Source organism: Phyllostomus hastatus, unplaced genomic scaffold, assembly GCF_019186645.2.
Source record: "Phyllostomus hastatus isolate PE091 unplaced genomic scaffold, TTU_PhHast_1.1 phas_scaffold_317, whole genome shotgun sequence".
In the NCBI taxonomy this organism is placed as follows: Eukaryota; Metazoa; Chordata; class Mammalia; order Chiroptera; family Phyllostomidae; genus Phyllostomus; species Phyllostomus hastatus.
This window is the reverse complement of record NW_025334023.1, coordinates 16,445,008-16,461,002: the sequence shown is the minus strand read 5'-3', so window position 1 is coordinate 16,461,002 and position 15,995 is coordinate 16,445,008. Positions and strand designations below refer to the sequence as shown.

The window sequence follows — 15,995 nt, the reverse complement described above, 5'->3', positions numbered from 1 at the left end:
CTTTTTTATTCTTGAAGGCTGATTCCTTTCCTTAAATGCGATATCTCTTCTTAAAAGGAATAGGCTAATGCAGTCAGCGTTAGTTGTGGGTGCTCCCCAGACATCTTTGGGGATTAACTATAGGTGACTTGAAACCCTCCCACAGGAAGAATTCCAAGTGGCTGAGGATGCAGAAGCACAAAGTGAATGAGTAACCTTTTTCCTAAGATCAGATTGAAGGGAAGAGTTGCTACTGATCTCCTTTCCACATTATAACCACATGACCTTCTTCTTCCAGCTTTCTCTAGACTTTTTGCCTATCTTTTCATAAAGGTATTTCCTATCTGATTTTTCTCAACTATAAAATGATGAATTTAAGCTCCCCACTAACAACAAGGGCATGCTTATAGATTTCAGAGCCCCCCAAAGTTTAAAAGCTTTAGAAGTCTCAAAGACCAATCTGTATCAGGTGACCAGAGTGATGGGTCAAAGTTCTTAAAATAGTATGTTAAAAATGACAAGCCAAGCCCTGGCTGGCATAGGTCAGTGGATTGAGCGCAGCCTCTGAACCCAAGTGTCGCAGGTTTGATTCCCAGTCAGAGCACATGCCTGGGTTGCAGGCCACGGCCCTCAGCAACCACACATTGATGTTTCTCTCTCTCTCTCTCTTTCTCCCTCCCTTCCCTCTCTAATAATAAATAAATAAAATCTTTTAAAAAAATGACAAGCCAACAGAGAGTCAAAGAAAGCACTCCTCCATAGCAGATTATATTTCAACAAACTATAGGAAACATATTTCCAAGTTTTCAAAGACATTTGCTGAAATCACTAACTGATCCAATAATCTTGTCTGCCTTTTTGTAAGTTAAAAATTAAAGTCCTGATGTCCAGAAATTTAGATATAAAAGCAGCATTTAAGGGCTGGTTTGCTGTAAAATCAGTGACTCTTGATTAGGTTATGTTTGTAGAGTTTCATTTAGGGAGATGAGCAAAGGTGTTAAATTAATCCTATCCTCAGGGTTGAAGGAACTTAATCATTCATTATTAACACCTATCTAAAGACCTCCAAAATGTAATCCTTAGAAGAAATGAGTGTGTTCTTTAGAGACTCAATATACCTCAGCAGCTGGAGCTATACATTTGGGTCAAACACCTGAAACTCAAGCAATTTGGAGAAAGGAAGACCTCAACAAAACTGGGGATCCTTTTTTATGCAGGAGAAAAGGGGGCAGAGGTGGACAGTGTTGGTTAGAAAGCCAAGAATGGTTTCTGCAGACTGTAAGAGCTTTCCTGTGTCTCTGCTTTCCAATTGTGTCACATGCCCGCTCAAGCCTGTTTGGCTCCAGACACGCTGTTATTGAGCCACAACCTGAGTCCAACTTTGCTTAGACCTTTGTGTCTTCTGGGCAGAGGAATAAACTCCAAGTTTTCTTCCCTCAGAAAAATGGACTCAGACATGTCACAAGCCTTTCAAGAAGAACTTGCCTGTATCCTCTGCCTGAATTACCTTACAGACCCAGTCACCACGGGCCCTGGCCACAGTTTCTGTTGGTCGTGGCTCTGTGCATTCTGGGAGAAAGCTGAAAGCCCTGCACACTGCCCTGTGTGCAGAGAACCATCAGAGCAGACAAACTGTGAAACCAATATTCTTCTGAAAAACCTAGTGTCTAATGGCAGGAAAGCCAGTCTGCGGCCGTTCCTGAGCTCTGCGCACTATAGATGTGGGCTACACAAGGAGACAAAGCAAATCTTCTGTGAGGATGACAGGAGTCTGCTCTGTGTGCACTGCTCTAGTGCTCTGGAGCATGAGGCTCTCAGATGCCGCCCCATAGAAAAGGCTGCTGAGGAACACTGGGTAAGTGCTGCCTCTGAGAGCACAAGGACAGCTGGAGGAGAGTGCAGCCAAGACAACATAAGGACCTGAGAATCATCATGAGGATTATTAAATCCTCTCCTTACTGAGAGTCAAGTACCAACTTAAGTAGCAGAGATGGGGCTGCGAGGAAAATGCAGTTGTATACCTGCCTTCATGGTGGTTGCCTTTAACGGGAGAGTGATTAAGTAAATGGTCATCACTATTTTGATGATACAGCATTGTGCTCAAGTCAGTGGAAAGACCTCATTTTGAGGGAAAAAAAAACCCCCTACAAATGCGAAAAGGATTTTCTATGGGGTACATATTTGTTAATGGAGGACAAAAAGAGAAGGATAAAGTAGATTGGAATTGGCAGGAGACAAGTATCACTAGCTCCAAATTCTGATGCAAGATACCTCAATATCGGAGAAGTAGACATGCTAAGTAAAATCCTGATCAGTTTCCCTAGAAAAATGACTATATTGCACTGTGTGGTTATACAGCCTGAAATCTTCTAAAATTTACCATTAGTGGGAGCAAATAGGGAAACATCAAGATCCTTCTTCTCTCCCTGAAGTACATTTACCTAACATCCCTTGATTATCTCCATCATTAATGGTCTAAAACCTAAATGTATTTGTTTTTCCGGTGCTAAAGTTCTTTTCTTTATTTTGAACGGGCAAAGCTCGCAACCCATATGAGATCTTTATGGGAAAAGATTCCAGAAATTCAAAGAAATCTCAGTAAAGATGGCAGAATATCTGTCAATTGGATGGTAAGTATGAGACTGTATTTCCCTCTGAATCAGGCTGACACAGTCATGAGGGGAAAAGGAACGGTGAACAGAAATTTAAGAAGTGTGCCTGTGGTGGTGAGAATTACAGGAGCTAGAGAATGATAGTGTTTCTAGCAAAAGAAAGTGTAATATTTAAAAAATAAATGAAACCGAGTGAAAGAAGTAAAGAAAACTCTGAGACTGGGGAGGGAGAGAGTGAATCCACAACTTCTGGGAGGGAATAGGCAATGGAATAAAAATCAAAGTTCTTTAAAACCATAGGGAGCCTGTGGCTTCAGATGGAGGACAGGAGCCCATCCACAGAGAAAAGGAAGGCAGAGAAAAGGCTGGGAGGATGGACACCAGTTTAAGGGAAGGTAGTGAGAATTTCAGGAAGATCTTTTCTGATGGCTCCTAATCCTGAGAGTAAAATGCAATAATACTTCCAAGAATAGGAAGAGTTTGACACTAGAGACCAATTTACTAACACAGAAGTCAGAATATTGCATGAAAGAGTTGATTAATTGACAATGAATTTTAATTGCTTGCATGTAGTCTTTCGGAGTTGAGAGGCTGAGTGTGAAAGAAATTAGCAATGAGGAGCTTTCCTCCAGTTCTTTCAGGAGTTCATGAAGTGGGTGGAGGTAGTTTGAGGGAAGCACATAATTGGCTGTTGGTATAGTTTAAGAGAATGGAAAATAAGTGAAGGAAAGAGGAATTCTGACAAGTGGGGGAACCTGAGTTTAGGATACATGAAGCTTCTTGGTAGAGAACATGAATCAGTACAGCATCTGCTGTTTCAGTGGAGGTGAGTAAAGTTTGCCCGAGTGTGTGATCTAGGACATCCATCTCTCTGCAGGCGTATCTCCACGGATGCCAAGATGAAACCAGGGCTTTTCTGAGACACTGCAACTGGTTCTCCATGAGGGAGAAAAACTATTTAGAGAGTCTCAGTAAGGAAGGGTCAAAAATGTTTGAGCAACTTGAGAAACTTGAGGCCGAAATGGCTGAAAAGAAGATCAACCTAGGCCCTGGCTGGTGTAGCTCAGTGGATCGAGTGCGGGCTGCGAACCAAAGTGTCGCAGGTTCGATTCCTAGCCAGGGTACATGGCTGGGTGCAGGTCATAACCTCCAGCAACCGCACATTGATGTTTCTCTCCCTCTCTCTCCCTCCCTTCCCTCTCTAAAAATAAATAAATAAAATCTTAAAAAAAAAGTAGTTAAAAAAAAAAGAAGATCAACCTAACAGCAATGTATGACGAGCTCATGAACATGTGTCTGAAACCAGATGTAGAGTTGCTTAAGGTGGAAATGGAGCATTTGCCTTGGAATGTTTTGTATTATTGGAAGCACACACCATTGATCTCCATCATTTATTTGATACCGAAAGTATATATTTCTTCATCTCCTGCATCCATGGTGGAGAGTGGCTCCCACTTGGGACTAATATAATCTTCTCCTGACCTAACCATGCAAGCAAATGTGATGGAATTGTGATTGTGGGGATTCCACAAGGAACATTTTCCTTCTCAAAATCTACGTTTGTTTCTTGTTTGAGTAAACACCAGAAAGGAAGAACTTATTCAAGGTCTTTTAATTCCGGTCTGCAAGTGGGCAATGTAGAAACATTTGGTAAAAGCCCTCATATATTACCCCTGATGTGATATCATTGGTTTCATTAGCCATTAATTTGGGGCGTATTAATCTTTCAGGACAAGCCTTAGGAAAGACCCCTATGCACAGAGCTGAGAGTAACAGCAATGCACAGCCACTTCCCTCTTTTCACACTCAGTGTTCCGAATTCTTCAAGAACATAAAAACAGACATCAAAGAGATGGTTACCAAAAGTAGGGGGTGAGGAGAACGGGTAAAAGGGGGGAAGGGGAATATAGTCAATAATATTGTGATAAGCATACTCGGTGACAGATGATTACTACACTTAGTGTTGTGATGACTTTGTAAGGTATAAAAATGTCGACTCATTAATACTGTACACCTTAAATTAATATAACCAATATATGATTATATACCAATGATATGTGAGTAAAAAAATAAAATTAAAAAAAATATTTACAAAAGAATTTAGATTCTGACCAGATATGGTCAGGATTCTCTTAAGGGAGGAAAAGGAGAATAAATTTTCAAGGCAGTTTGCAGGTGGTAGCGATCAGCACTTTTCCAAACGTCCCCAAACCCAGACTGGTTTGGCAGAATATCCTACTTGTGAAGAAGCCTAAGTTTCTCTTTTCGTTTTTGACATGAGTTAGGAGATGAACTGAGAAGGTGAGCTTGTTCTTCAATGCTAACTTGGGTTCATGAGGGTCATGAAAGTGATCCAGCCACTTCTAACAAAGTGAAGATATAATTTCTTGGAGTATTTTCAATTGTTTGTGTGCTCACCTGTTTGTATGTGTTTTGCAGTCTGTTTGTATATGTTTTTCTGCTCCTCTTGATCCGAAGTTAGTATTTTTTCACATCTATGGCTGAAGGAGCTATGTGTTGTCAGGCTCAATGCAAACCTTTCTATAAGACTAGTCATTTATGGTTTTATATTTCACAATCAATATGAACTGAGAGTGCAAAGACTAGATTTATTCAGAATTAAGTAAGAGAGGCAAGTACCTCTGAGAAATGAGGGTGGAAGTAGGAAAAGGAGAAAAGTAAGAGAGAGTCCCTAAGAATAGCACAATTCTATCTCATGAAAGGATTGTGATGAAGAACATTCAGTTGAATGATGATGGCACCAGAAGATTAATTGCATCTTCCCCTTTACAGGAGTGAGCAGGTACAGGTGCAGCTTCACATGCCTCAGCCTCTGAGGACCAGCCTCCCTGCATGGCCCATTACTGGACTGATGGGCAGGCTCAACTGCTTCCAAGGTGAGTGTTGCCCCATTCATTGGTGGGACCACCTGACAGGGTTCTTCAGTTATGATTGTTCTATGGATGATCTTTTCCTCTTTCTTGCAGAGGAGAACAACCTGCCAAGTGGCATGTATAGTTGTACTTAGTCATGGAGTCACTATAATATGGTAAAAGATAAAATCAAAGCTGCTGTAATGATAGATGTGACTCAGTCCTTATCAATTACTTATAAATACGATGTTACTTATATAATGAGAAAAAGACATGTACCAAAAAAGGGCTTCTTGAGTCGTAGAAATATCATCACCCAAAATGTCAGTTGTTCACTGAGCCATAGAAAACTGGATGGCAGTTCAAGATATTCCAATTTAAAATAAGAGCAGTGAATTAGGTTTTAAATATTTTTAGTAATTGGACTTATAATGTGTGGATTTCTGATTACAATGGATGTAATCAGAAATAATCATAAATGTAAAAAAACCCTAAATGCAGAAACAAAGATTTTTATGAATAATAACAATAAAGGAAATTGGTGGTCAGTGAGGCCACACATAGAGCTCCATGGTAAACCTGAACCTGGAGGGTTAATATGTCAGGTAGAGGAAGAGTAAGTTCTCAGGTGGAACCAGTTATCAGAGGCAGACAATTAGTATGAAATCACTTCTAAGGAGGCCTTTAGGTTTCTTCTTTAGTGTCACCTTGCTTAATTAACTGGAATATTGTCAACTGGAATGTTATCATATCCTGGAAAAGTAATCTCTGTTTATTTAACCTAAAATTATTTTTGTCCCCCCAAGAAGGGGGTGATTGAGGTAAGTTTTATTGCTATGGACTTGGTGGCACTGCCCAGGTGTCCAGCTTTTCAGGCGTCATGATAAGTAACCAGTCAGAAGTAGACATGACCTTCTTCTCTTCTCTGATCTCTGGATTTTAGGGAGATTTTTTTTCTATTATAATTAGATATTTGTCTCTTCAGCAGATAGCGTTAGCATTGCTTGAATCCAATATTTTTCATTCAGAACTGCCCTTCTAAGAATGTTGGGATATTCTTTTTCCAGTGAGACACTAGGGAGATGCTTTTTCTCATAGAGAATTTTATTTTTAACATTGACTTTGACTGTAATATTCTCTTTTCTTCACAGTGGAAATTTCCTTCACTAGTGAAATAACCAACTGCAATTATCAGGCTGTTTGATGATGTGAGAAGTCTGAGGTTTATGCATGACCATCTATATGTGTCTCTGGCTCCTAGAACATTGAACTATTTTGCTGCATGGGGAGCACAGGTCTTCACCTCTGGCAAACATTACTGGGAGCTGCATGTGGACAAGTCTTGGGACTGGGCTGTAGGGGTCTGTATGGAGACCTGGCTGAGGAAGAATGGCACACTGATTGACTCTCAGGATGCATTTCTCCTTTCACGTGTGAAGGAGGAAAATCATCACACTCTCTGGACCACTGCCCCAGTGACTCGTCAGTACATCTGGGCAGGGTTGGTGTGTTCCTTGATGTGGACAGTGGAAGTGTAAGTTTTATGGATCTTGTGAAGTGTTCTTTCATAAGGCATTCCCTCATTACACCTTCCCCACTTCGGAGGTGTCTAGAGGACATGCTCAATTTCCTCTTTAGGTCTTTCATTCACACACTGGCCACACATGAGCAGGGCTAAGTCAGGGAACTGACTGTGTACCTGGGATGTCTGTGCTGAGGAAGCCCTCCTTGGTTGAAGCCTATCAATGATACTTGACATTCCTTTATGCTTTTTTCTACTTTAATGTAACCTTCTTTTGCTGTGAGTCAATATAAAGATTGTACAAAATGGAAAATTTTGTTAGTTTAATTTTCTTGACATTAGAATTATGTCTTATCTTGGCCTATTATCTTGAATATATGCTGTGACTTTTTATGTTTTGTGAGTTTGCTGGAGTTATTTATCAAAATATATATCAGTGTGCAATTACTATTCATGGCCAAAATCCAGGAATGGAAGGTTTGCATATTCTGGGCATATCTGGTTAATTTATCTGCTATGCCTGTCTGCAACTTTCTACTCCTTCCCCTTTGTCTAGTTAATCCTACTAGCCCACTCACCCTCTAGGGAAAAACTGAGTTGACAAAGAAGTTTCCACAGAGTTTCAGAAATGGGGTAAGCCTTCATTTTAGAGAACCTAGAATAAGCTGGTCCTTTTCTTTTTCAACAGAATAAATGATAAGAGATAAAGGGACAAAGTGTCTTCCATTCACAGCTGCATTCTTAGCAGCTAACACATTAGCTAGGACATCAGGGGTGCTTAGCAAATCCTTGAATAAATAAACAAATGGATGAGAGTATTACCTTACCTGAAAGGAGTTTTGCTGAAAATTTTCAGGATTTAAAGGTTGATGTAAAAAACTGATAAAATTATGCAAGTTAAGTTGAAACTCCATTGACTTCTCACTGGTGTGGAAAAATGATATTTCTGTGTGGGATGCAGCAATTATAGACACTCACTAAGCACAGAGTCTAGGTGTGTGTGTACATGTGTGTTTCAGTCATGGCAGTCATACATCGTTGTTACTTTATTTAATATCATCTTCAGGGCCATGAGTGATAGAATGGGAGACAGAAGAACAAATACAGACATAAGCTCCCTGCGCTCTTTCTCTTTCACCATCATACAGTATTGTATTGGTTTTTGTTTTTATTGGTCTTGTCCCACACTAAATTGCAAATTCACCTTATGTTTATTGTGATTCCTGTTCTAAGTACAGCAGTGGGTAGTGGAAATTGTAACTAATACATCCTACTCTTACAATTTTCAGTCTAGCAGTAATAAGCATCTACCAATTTGATCAAAGTTTGCCAACTCTTATGAGGACATGGTATAGTATGCTCAGAGAGTTTGGATTAAAAGGAATTACACTGGTCTGTAGGGTCAGAGATGACATACTTTAAAAACGATTATTTTAGCTAAGAGGTGATGGGTGACTTTTATGGTATATAACTTTTCTTTTTTTTTAAGATTTTATTTATTTATTTTTAGAGAAGGAAAGGAGGGAGATAGAGAGAGAGAGAGAGAAACATCAATGTGCGGTTGCTGGGGGTCATGGCCTGCAACCCAGGCATGTACCCTGACTGGGAATCGAACCTGCGACACTTTGGTTCGCAGCCTGTGCTCAATCCACTGAGCTACGCCAGCCAGGGCTATAATTTTTCATAATACAGCTGTTAGTTTAAAAACTGCCATTGAGCCCTCGACTGTATTCTAGGAAGCTCTCCATTGTAAACATTTTATTAAAATTTTAATAAGCACATTTATACATTCAATGTGGTTATGCCACTTTATAAACATACAATAATTATGTTTCCTGACGTTACAATTTGCTCCAAGACAGTCAGGTATCAACCTGCTGCCTCACAGGACATTTCATAAAAATAGTTTCCTTAGATATGGAACTTTACCAAATAAGTTGTCCAAACTTAACTTCTCATGGACAATCAAAGCATAGGAAAGGCTTCAGAGGGGAAGAGAAGGGAGGAGAAACTACACTACTTATGAGGGAACCTTTTTCAACATCATAGAAGCTCACAGTTGCATTGTCATAATCCAAAAACACTCCAATCTTACCCAGAGGCCTTTTCACATACTGAATTGAGGGTGGGCAGTTAGTGGAGAGACAATAATGGTCATTCACTTTCAAAAAACATAGAAGAGATGCGTCTTCATAATCAACAATAATATCTGTATCACTTATCAGGGAATCTTTACACACTCCCAGAATCCACATCGAGCAGTGCAGCTTATCCACCTCCCAGTAATGTCTACCAGCGGTAAAGGTATGAGTTCCCCATACCGCAAAACTCTGCACTCTCTGGGGCTCTCTGGATGCGCTGTCATGGTCATCTCCAAAATTCACACTAACATCCTTAGAAAGGCTGATACGGCGACTAATGGTTTCCTCACTCAGAACATTATCCACTGCAAAAGAAGCAAAACAAAACAAAACAAAACAAAACAAAAACCAGGTCAATGAGTGGAATTTCCATACCTTGAGGGACAGTCTCTTCATTTGCCCTCCTCTAAGGGAATACAAAATAAAGACAGTAAAGGGAGTTGAGACTGGCTCCTCTACCAGGACCAAAAGTTATCACTACCTCTACAGCCCAGAAATCCTTTAACTTATACCGAAAAAAAACACACAAAAAAACAAAGCAAAATAAAAACCCTCTGCATATGTTATGAACTGTGTAAAGTAGTGATTTAATCTCAATCCCTAGACAGTTTGTTTCAGGTCACACCTAAAACTTTTTCATCACTTTAGAAATCCCTTCTTGTGTTGATTGTCCTTGATATTATTTAGTAAATAGATAGCACTTTGCTATTTGAGGGTAATTATTGGAATATAAGTTGTACCTGTTATATATTCAAGAATCAAAATATTTCATAGAAATTCACATTGTAGATAAACTAGAAGTGTCTGAAGGGAATGTTCTGGCTTTACATGATCTGTTTAGACCTCACAGTCAGCCTGAAGGCCTGCTGTCTAGGAAGGGCCTGATATGGTAGGGCAATGTTCACAGATCCTTCTCCTGTCGGTGGTTTTGAAATGGATCTAACAGCATTAAAATTATTCTGCTTATGACAGTTTCAGTTATTTTTTGGACTTTCTGATCTTATAAATAATAATTTGTGCAATGTATGATAAATGCACTTGCAATATACAACAGGCTGAAAACCATCAATGCCATATTTAAATTTTCAAGAATGTTTGAGACTGAATAAACTACAATATTGATTGTTACTCTGGGAACTAAATATTCTATTTCTTCATAACCACATGACTAATCTCATTGCTCCTCTTCTAGTCTTCTAGTCTTCATCAAAGTCTACATCAATGTAATTTAAAAAGGCATCTTGCTTCATATTTTCAATATTCTATAAATTGCAAAGTTCAGCCTTGGTCATTGTGATATGACTATACAGGAGGTAGATAACAATTTTGGAAAGTCATGTACCACCTTCATGTCAGAAAAAAATATACAAAATTAAAATAGAAGACTCAGTCTTAAGAACCACTGAAGAAATGGAGGCCTGATGCCAAAGGGCTGACTCTTACCTCTGAAGTTGTTCAGCATATCTTGGATTCCAGTGAAGCGCCGTAAAGGGAGCTCTGGATTCATGGGCTGGGGCTTTTGCATCTGCACCAATTCAGTTCTGTAAAGAATGACAGCAGGGGAATTTAGGACTGAAGGCTAATCACACAATCGTTACAAAAAATCACAGCTTTTAACCCAAGATATTTCACCAGAAGCCTCCCATTGAGTTAATTGGGTATACATTGTTTTTTACCCCTTGGGCATATAAGAAATGTTACTTTTTTTATCAGTTTAAGTTATATCAAATTTCAACTTTCCCATTTTTTTTCCAGATATTACCCCTTTTCTGAAATTGAGAATCATTTCTTCCTTGTACTCCACCTCAGGAAATGCAAGATTCCTGGGTATCTTATAGAGAGCACAAAATTCAGGAAAAGCCTGTGGAACTTGAGTCTGCAAGTACCGTATTTTGCCCTGTATAATGCACATTTTTTTGCCCAAATCATTGAAAGAAAAATAAAGATGCTCATTGTACATTGATAGTACTAATTCTATATCTATATGAATGTTTTTAATTCTCTTATTTACGCTTATGCATTAAAAGTATAGCTCTAAGAAGCAGTAACTATAGCTGAATGCAAAATAACAACTTGGAAAATGATACTCTGTTTTGTTTCAAAGTATAAATCAATAAATAATTGATTAAAAAAATGAAAACAAAATGTTTTTTTCCTGAAAGTTTGGGCCAAAACTATAGATGGAAGTGCATTATACCCAGCAAAATACGGTAGTTTTCAATGAAACATTCAGTGTCCAAAAGGGAAAAATCTACATAGCCAGACAGCTTTGCTCTTTTTTTCCACCAAGCAAGTGAAAAAACTCTAACCTGGCAGGCCTGCTCCTGAAGGTTGCACTTCCTGAGGGCACCAGGAGGTCACCCCCCCCAAAGTGGGGACACTTTGCAAGGGGGGACATGCATTGATGGAACAGGCTGAGTCATTGCTACTCCTGGGAACAAAAGCAACACCCCCCTCTCCTATTCCACTCCAAGGAGAGCTCCCTCTTCCTGTCCTTTTCACCTTCCATCTCCAGTAGTACCTTACAAAAGTCCCTTCAGAAATGTTTATTGTGATGTCTGGAGAGAATGGGGGTGAGTGACTAGAACAAAGTCCAGAAGGTCAAATGGTTTTTAGGTATGTTGGAATGCAGACACATCAGGAAGAAACTTCTGAGACCAGAGTGCCCCAGGGCTTTCTTATTTTTTTTAAACAAAACGGAAAATAGCCATTGAGGACAAGGTTTATAGCTCAAGTATTGTACACCCACTTCATCAAGAAGACAATGATTTCTTAGAAATCATCAGTGTAAACTCACCTTTCCAATATATTTCCCAAATCCTGCAAAACAAACAAAAAAGAAGGTAAACATGTGAGTTCTGGCTTTTATGCCTTTTCTAGTATGTTTTAATAGTTTTCAGGGTTTGTTTTAGTAAAGTATTTTTCCCTATTCTTTTTTAAGGAATAATCAGAGGCCATCTCTCTCTTTCTGTCTCTTTCTGAGGGGGGTGAGAGAGAGAGAGGAAGGGAAGAAAAAACATCAGAAGGGAGAGGGAGAGAAATATCAGTAGGTGGTTGCCTCTCGAGCACCCCCTACTGGGGATCTGGCCCACAACCCAGACATATGCTCTGACTGGGAATTGAACCAGCAACCCTTTGTTCTCAGGCCCACGCTCAATCCACTGAGCTACACCAGGCAGGGCCAGAGGCTATCTTAATAACAGAACTTATACTAAAACATGCTGAGTTTCCTCAAGGTGCACTGAGGGAGGAAGGAGTTCAGGCAGAGAAGTGAAGGGATGCACCCAGTTCTAGGTTTCCAATGCCACTCATTGCCCCATCTTATTCCCAAGGAAAGATCTGACCATTTATGATAACAATGAAAGCAAAACAGCAAACCATATGAAAAATAGAGAGAACGTTAACATTGATTACCGCACTCTATAAGTCTTGCCTAGGCAAAGGGCAAGACCTCCATGTCTTTAGCAAGTTTCTTTTGTGTGGATAACAGGGAGTGACAGTGAATTAGGGGACATAACTAGAGAATTACCACAGCAAAGTTAATGTTCCCCGGTCAGAGACTGACTGATTTTGAACAATCTCTGAGTAGATAGTACTTTGCATTATACTTAAATCATTATTATCATGATATGGGTAAATCTGGACTCGACTGACTGGACTGACTTGATCATGGGAGCCAAGGAACATTATTGCTTAGCTGAGGGTAGTGGTATTGCATATACAGGCAGCATTTCAATATTAGGGTGACATTGCCCAGAAAAGGATTCCTGTCTCTGAGGATCGACCTCCCTTCTCACCTGGAGCAGCTCCACGTTAGGCTTGTGGCACATGTCAGTCAGCTCTCTCAACATTCCTTTCAGGCTTTCTTTCTGTTGGGTCATTCTGAGTTCGCTTTCCTTGAGTCGTTGGAAGATCTCCTTTGCTTCTCTCTCCATTGTGTCCAGATGGAGTTGCTCCTCCTCACAGAGAAATAGATGCATCTTCTGATATTCAGCTTTGATCATCACCCTCCTAAGGGCCACGTAGTCCTGCACAGATAGTGGAACAAAGGGATTACCTAGCCCCACTCTCAGCAGAAAACTTCAAACTTTAAATGTTTCCTTAGACTCATCAAAAAACTACTTGATAAACTTTCTGCCTCATACTTTCAAGCGTCTTGAGTATTTGCTAGTCCTTCTGTCTATCCTGACCCTATGATCCCAGACTTTTTTCCTGTTAAATTAAGCCCTCCAAAGGGCGTCAGGCTCTCTCCCTCTGATGCTTCTTCAAGGTTCTTACTCTATCAATTATTTCCCCTCTTTTACCTTCTTTTTCTCTTGTTCTTTTGCATGCTTTTTTTACATCTCTAACAATATTTAAGTATATACTGTATTATACTGATTTTGTAAAATTCTCTACTTGTTTTTCTATGTGCTGCTTTATTTTTCCCCTGTCCTTTGGAGTCAAACTTAGTGTGGTGTTGTCTTTTACTCAGTTTTCGAAAGATTTGCCAAACCTTCAAAATTGAACTGGGAATACCTATCAAGCCCTGCTTACTGCATACACAGTTGACCCTTGAACATAAATTTCAACTGTGAGGGCCCACTATTACTCTGATTTTTTCCAATAAATACACAGCTTACTGTCTGTATCTGTGAGTTTCCTATCCATGGGTTCAGCCCATAGCATATCAAAGAGGACATTTTTTATCTAAGATTGGAAACCCATGAATGCAGATGGCCAACTGTATGCATTAATTTATATCATTTTATATAAAAAGACTTGAACATTCTTGAAATTTGGTATTTATGGGTCCTGAAAACAATGCCTTTCAGATAGGAAAGAATGAGGAAATTCTGGGAGAGTTCGAAGTTATATGTGGCTAATTGACTGCAAGCCCTCTGCCTTGTTCAAGAGTCAACTATGTTCCTGTTCCTTGCAGTAGCTTCTGTTGGCTGATTATGTATTTTTTTGGCCAGTACATATGTGATTACTGACATATTACTAAAACCCACTGCCTTTTCATAGGCAGAAACCATTACCCTTTAACTGGTAACTTGAATTTGGCTAAAAAATATAAGCTAGCTTTTTTCAACCCGCATGAAAATATAAAAATAAACAGAACATGTTCATTCTTACCTGTAATGACTGGGTTTTGCTAGCTTCCTGCTTCAGATTGCTTTTCATTTCTTGAGTCATGTTCCATAAAGAGTTCATTCTCTTTATAAGTTCCTCCTGCAAAATAACTGTGAGCTTTAGTGACAAAAAGATGATATTGTAAATGTCATTCCCTTATTTATGGTTAGAGGCAGTTGTTGGGAAAAGTCACCTTGAGTTAAAATGGAGAGGTCTGGTTTTCTCCACATTAATTTAATTTGATTCAAATATTCAGAATATCAGAGGTGACAGAAACATATAATAAAGAGTTTGGGGGGGGGGACCCTGAAGATAACATTCATTTCTTAAGAAACTGGCACCCAGATTTTCACCTATAAATAGGTCAAACTTGCACTAGAAGCCAGTGTTCCTGGTGCTGGCCACCCGCCCCACAATTGCACCAGTTCTACATACGTAGACAGTATTTCGAAGGCAATCTACTTTGCTAAAGGCTCAACACATCTTTGATTATACTGCCCAAGTTGGTTAATAGCATTGCCCAGTTACATTTGGAATTTGGAATTTACATTGAAACGGTACCATCTCCACTATCTCCATTGCCATCCACTTCCTTATCATCATTCTCATCTTTCTCTCTCATTTTGGAGCTTATAGCCATCACATTGCACCTACCCTGTATTCCTCAGCAGACCACTGTATTGGACTGTGGCTGTGAGCCGCATGCTCTGGGGTTTCAGAACAGAGTGCACAGAGCATGTTCTTCTCATCCTTGCAGAACAGCCCCTTTGCTTCTTTGTGTGCCACACAGATCTGCTCCTCAGAGCTATTGATGTAGTGAGTTCTGGCCTCTCTGGCAATGGAAGCCAGGTTCCTCAGTGCAATGTTGGTTTTGAAATCTGGCCTCTCTGATACTCCTCTGCACTCAGGGCAGCACCTTGGAGTCTGGGCTTCCTCCCAGCAGAGGTACAGGCAGAGACGGCAAAAGCTGTGCCCACAGTCTATGGTGACAGGGTCCAGGAAGTAGTTCCTACAGATGGAGCAGGTGAGATCATTCTGGAAGGCTGATGAGGTGTCTGAATCCATGTTTCTGAAAATTAAAATCAGAAAGAAAGAGAAAGTCATTTTTTCCCCCAGATGAGGAAAGAAAGGCCTTTGGATAAAGGCATACCTACTTGAGCTCTGTCTACCTGTTAAATAGGAACCTAATTACCCATTAACTTACCTCCTGTACAAACCTAGACCTGGTAAGTCTAGACAGGTTGGGTTTTTCCCTGACACAAGTGAAAAAATGAGACAAGAGAGTCCTCAGCATCTTTCTTTGTTTAAAATAAATAATGATCTCAAATGCAGAAGGGAAGATGGTGGCAAGGTAGGTGGGAGTGGAGCCCAGTTCTCCCTGAGCCCAGCTGGAACACCTGCTTGATCTTCTGAGGAACAGAGTGAACAGCCAATGGAATCCCAGCTTATGTGAAGTTTGGAGAAGTTACAGAAGACATTGAAAAACCTACAAACTATTGTTAATAATTGTTGTTCCATACAATTGTGCATACTACACAGCAACCCTCCATGATGTTAGCCCACCTCATTTAATCCTGAGCATTATTACTGTTGTAGTTAACTCCATTCTCTCTTACACTACACCTACTTTCTATACTTTAATCTCACTACATCTCGACATCTATCCTTGCACAAGCACTCTGTTTTCTGGGTTCAGTGCAGAATCATCCTCCCCTCTAACAAGAGTCTCATCTCTCTTTCACCATTTGTAAAA

At 39.9% G+C, this 15,995-nt stretch overlaps 2 protein-coding genes across 2 annotated transcripts; one reads left to right on the top strand and one right to left on the bottom strand.

Moving 5' to 3' along the window:
- Positions 1-1,423: 1,423 nt before the first annotated feature.
- Positions 1,424-7,142, top strand: LOC123805364 (tripartite motif-containing protein 43-like). Its single transcript, XM_045817829.1, is given in 7 exon segments — positions 1,424-1,831; positions 2,511-2,609; positions 3,469-3,647; positions 5,385-5,488; positions 6,616-6,653; positions 6,655-6,952; positions 6,955-7,142. Coding segments are annotated over 7 exon segments (1,314 nt in total).
- A 1,799-nt stretch (positions 7,143-8,941) lies between these two features.
- LOC123805363 (tripartite motif-containing protein 64C-like) lies at positions 8,942-15,307 on the bottom strand. The gene is made up of 6 exons (XM_045817828.1): positions 14,897-15,307; positions 14,246-14,341; positions 12,925-13,155; positions 11,925-11,947; positions 10,571-10,668; positions 8,942-9,432 (listed from the first exon to the last, which is right to left on the bottom strand). Exons 1-6 carry the CDS (start codon positions 15,305-15,307, stop codon positions 8,942-8,944), a joined length of 1,350 nt encoding a protein of 449 aa, XP_045673784.1.
- Positions 15,308-15,995: the final 688 nt, after the last annotated feature.